The sequence below is a fragment of the Helianthus annuus genome, chromosome 11 (genome assembly GCF_002127325.2).
Source record: "Helianthus annuus cultivar XRQ/B chromosome 11, HanXRQr2.0-SUNRISE, whole genome shotgun sequence".
NCBI lineage: Eukaryota > Viridiplantae > Streptophyta > Magnoliopsida > Asterales > Asteraceae > Helianthus > Helianthus annuus.
The window spans coordinates 64740781-64745238 of record NC_035443.2 but is presented as its reverse complement, the minus strand read 5'-3'; the positions used below and the strand labels follow the sequence as shown (position 1 = coordinate 64745238).

The following is a 4458-nucleotide window of genomic DNA, read 5'->3' as shown; positions in this document are numbered from 1 at the left end:
AAACAGTAACTAACCGAATGAATAAACTTGATTGACTGAACTTTGAATATGATAACTAACTTGATAATACACACGTTCGAATACACTGATAACTACCGGTTTGATAGGGAAGTTTGGCAGCGGCTTTATAGGGATCAAGAGGCATGTCTCCAACAGTCACGTTGTTTCAAAAGAGATGTGACGATTCTGAATAACCGCCATTCGGTTATGGAGACACACCGGTTCGCTACTTGGCCCAACTTCCTCATCAATAACCGGCTGTTTAATGGACTGGACATACAAATCGTTCGACCCAAACTGGTGGCCTACGGCCCAACTAAAATACATAAACATAACTATTGTTTTGACCCAATACTAATAGACATAAAACAAACAAATGTAAACAGGCCCGAGGCCCATGTTCTGGACTCGGATGATTCTTGCTTATCGAAACAAACTTCAATCATTATATTTTATAATAAGTTATTGTACTTTATAACTCTTAGAAAATGGTTCAAATATATAATTCACTACATTATAGAAAAATAGGGTATTACATCACAGATAATCTTTATTATTTCATTTGTGGTATACGTCTCATTGCGTAAGTGAATACACCCCAGTAACCTTTGCGATTGCAGCAAAAGAAACAAACCATGTTCAGGTTTCAGAGTGCCCGTCCTTTGTGACATCAGGAGATTTACAGGGCTTCACAGCTAAAGACATGTGACGAAAAATTAAAGAGGCTTGTTTAACATTGTTCCCTACATCACTTGTTTGCTACATAGATAGTGACTGAATGGTATTTGCTTCATTAATCATAATTCCTATTAGATCCTACTTTCTCTATATAATAACTGAATTATATTTGGTTTAATTGTGATTTATATAATCATCTTACAGGAAAGAATATATTGGCCGGGCTCATTTAAGCTAAACTCTATTCGAGCTATTAGCGAGCTTATTTCAAGCAACTCACGAGCGGTTTCGCTGGCTCGTTTACAATACCCTTAACTATATCATATGTAGTATAATAACCGAAGTTTCCATTTTAAATTACTGTTTTTGGATCTAATGTATTTTTACATGTTAAACTTTTTTCAAACAATTGCGAAAGCCGTTGGAGACTAGTACTCTGGGCGGGCTGCGTTAGCCGCAACCCGTGAACTTGCACAAAAGATTCAGAAAGTCATGTGCGCCCTTGGTGGCTACCTTGGTATGAAGGTTTCGAAACCGCTGATTGCAACCAAGGTTACTCATTTTATATCACATGAGGTACGAAGATGCTACCGTTTTAGTATTTTCTTTTGTGGGTCTTATTGATATCACATGAGATACGAAGATGCTATTGTCGGTTCTGTTAGTCAATAAAGGGATAGATATAGATGGGTCCCTCAAAATAATAAGATTTACTTATGTATTTGCAGGAGAAACTTTCAGTCACGGATTTCATTGATAAGACGGTAAGTGATGTAGAGCATGTGAAACCACCTCCGGTTGAAAGTACTTCTTTTAAGCTCGTACAAGATGTTAAAGATTTGAAGGAATTAGCTGCTAAACACTTTTGTGACGTTGCTGCAAATAAAGAGTACGTCGTTTTTGCACACATGACACAACACATAACATGTAATTTACATTTTGTTTTTTATTAACAGATACCAAAATGCGGACTGGCGGTTGCGACCGTTGACTAATGAAATGCTGAGGTAGTTGTTGCTTGTTACAAATTTACTCTATTTTTTTTCCTTTTTATTACATGTTTCTTCATGCTTATGTGTGCCTTTTACTTTTACTTCCATAGATATGCTAGAGAAGACACACATTATCTTCTGTACATATATAATCTTATGAAAAGAAAGCTGCTTTCATCATCAACAGATCCAAACTGCTCCGAAGCATCTCTTGTTGAGGTAATAAATTACTCGTTCTTTTCTTTTCTGTATAATATTTGAAAAATATTTTTGTCCTATAATATCAGTTAAAACTGTTGGTTTCATGTATACCAACGCAATTATGATCTATGTATGCAGCTCTATCAGAAAGAGATTCTGACTTAGAACTCATATCTAAACATATATGGGTAAATTCTGTTTGTGTTTGTGATTGTGATACGTTCAGAGATTCCAATTTTGAAATTGTTTTACGACATCACTTATTTTTGCTGATTCAGGTTGTATGATGCTGATCTCAACGGCCAGCAACTTGCGATTGTTGCAGTAAGTCACTGCTTTTTATTTTCTCTGTTAAAGATATAATAAATAATATATTCGAGGGCTTTTTCTTGTGAAATACAGGGATTTTGTGAGTGGAGAGGTGTTATTGCTGGTTCAGAAGATGAAAGTACCGGTTATATATTGCCAAACAAAGTTCTTATTGAAATTGGTAATGCAGTAGCTCTTTCATAATTTCATTCCTCTTTTTTTTTTAATTTTGATTTTAACTTATTATATTTTTATCTGTTCTATTTCTAAATTAAAGCAAATGCCGGTGACAACTGGAAAATTGCGACACCTATTGAAATCGAGACGCCCATATATTGAGCGAAATCTTGGTTCAATCGTTGGCATCATTATGATTTTTACATTTTATAATTTTGTTTTTATAATTTTGTTTTTACTTTTTGCATGCCACTAGATGGCATTTTTTTTGTAGTGAGATAACTATTTTATTAAAATGCTCGAAACAGCCCAGATTCGGATAATTAAGTTGAAACGACATAAGTAGTGATTTGTGTGTCTAAATATCGAATATGTTATGTAACACCCCAAAACCCGAATGTTCCTATGGGACATATCATGAACTAAGTAACTAGGTTATTTAACCTAGTTAAGTGTATGGTAAGAACTATTATAATAGGAAAATTGTGCCAATTATGTTTTAGAGGCAAACATGAGGGACTAGAGTGGTATAGAATGAAAGTTGAGTTATTAAAAGAAAACAACAACACACACAAAGACACATTCGTGTGTGTTCTAGAACGAGCAGGGGCTCTCAAGAGCCCAAAACCCTAACTCAAACAAATCACCAAAATTGAAGGGTGAATCGAAGCTCAAATTCAGGAAGGAATACGAATTAATGATCACCTACTCAAGGGGATCATAAGGTATGTCTAAAAACCTAGATTGGTGATCTTGCATGAAGTGGGTTATGTTGTAATTCGCGAATTTGTATGAAATTGGGTATGGGTATGTGTTAGAATCATCATATAGAACATGGGTTATGCATGATTTAGGTTAGTTTGATGTTTAAGGGTGAAATCCGTTGGTTATGGTGAAGATGATGACATGGGTAAATCATCCATGTCTAAATTCTTGCTTATTATTGATGTATTTTGATATATATGATGGATTCTTGTTAGAGGAATTGAAAGAAATGTGATACTAGTATGTTTGATGTTATGCATGAATGATCCATGTTGATTAGAAGGATAATTTGATGATTTATGTATGAGTTTAAAAGAATATGCATGAATTGGTTGTACATTATGTATAAATTGTGGTATGCACACCAAGTGTTTGATGAAATGCTTAAGTGACAATTATATGTGGAATTATGAGAAGACTAGTATGGAAGGAATTGTTTACGTTGTGTGCATATATGATCTTGTGGTTGTATGTGTGTTTTACTATGTGTTTTGGTCAAAAATCACACAAGGATAATGCAACCAAACTCTCTGTAACAGGGAATGATGCTTGAAATGATGAATAAAGATAAGGATCACTTAAATGTAAATTGCACAAGTGAGACAAGGATTTATACGAGGAAAAAGCCCTTGATCAATGAATGATCTCCGGCATAAAAAACCTCGGGTGATCGAAACTACCGATCACCAAGTTCAAATATAATAAGTAATCTTTACAACTTCGGATAGTAACGAGCTAGGTACAAGGATCACTATTGTGTAGTATGCTAGAGCGTGTAAGAAATGTGTCGTCCTATGCCAAATGCTCGAGAGTGCAGTTTATATAAGTGTGTGTGGTTGAATTTAGGCAAGTCACCTAACTACTAGCTCGTTACCCCTTTTAGAAATAGAAGTAAATTTAGCCTAACAAACTATCCGTAATTTGTGCTAGGTTTCCATATTCTCCACAACGTCTATTTCCGGTTATACATGTGCGAAATTAGCGTGGAAGATTCCTTAATAACGTTGCCAAGACCAGGTCCAACTCGTAATTCCTGCAAAACAACATGAAATTCAAAGAGAACAATCGTTAGTATGAGGATCCTTGGGATGATCCATGATCCTGACCCTAGAGCTCTTCTGAGGATCACCACTGTTTTGGTCAAAAAATCACACAAGGATAATGCAACCAAACTCTATGTAAACGGGGAATGATGCTTGGTTTGATGAAAAAGTAAAGGATCACTTTAGTATGAAATATGCAAGTGACACAAGGATTTATACGAGGAAAAAGCCCTTGATCAATGAATGATCTCCGGCATAAAAAACCTCGGGTGATGGCAACTACCGATCACCAA

The 4458-nt window shown here is 35.3% G+C and overlaps 1 protein-coding gene across 2 annotated transcripts; it reads left to right on the top strand.

Annotated features, from left to right (window-relative positions):
• The first annotated feature begins 627 nt into the window (after positions 1-627).
• Positions 628-2680, top strand: LOC110890567 (protein RRP6-like 1). 2 transcript variants are annotated; one of them, XR_002564610.2, is made up of 8 exons: positions 628-781; positions 883-1254; positions 1407-1567; positions 1635-1685; positions 1781-1889; positions 2150-2195; positions 2274-2361; positions 2458-2680. XR_002564610.2 is itself a non-coding variant. In XM_022138179.2 (7 exons), exons 2-6 carry the CDS (start codon positions 1171-1173, stop codon positions 2156-2158), a joined length of 414 nt encoding a protein of 137 aa, XP_021993871.1. In that variant the 5' UTR covers positions 628-781; positions 883-1170; the 3' UTR covers positions 2159-2195; positions 2274-2680. The 2 variants fall into 2 exon arrangements, 1 of the variants encoding a protein (XP_021993871.1); XM_022138179.2 differs by having other exon boundaries at positions 2274-2680.
• The last annotated feature ends 1778 nt before the right edge of the window (positions 2681-4458 follow it).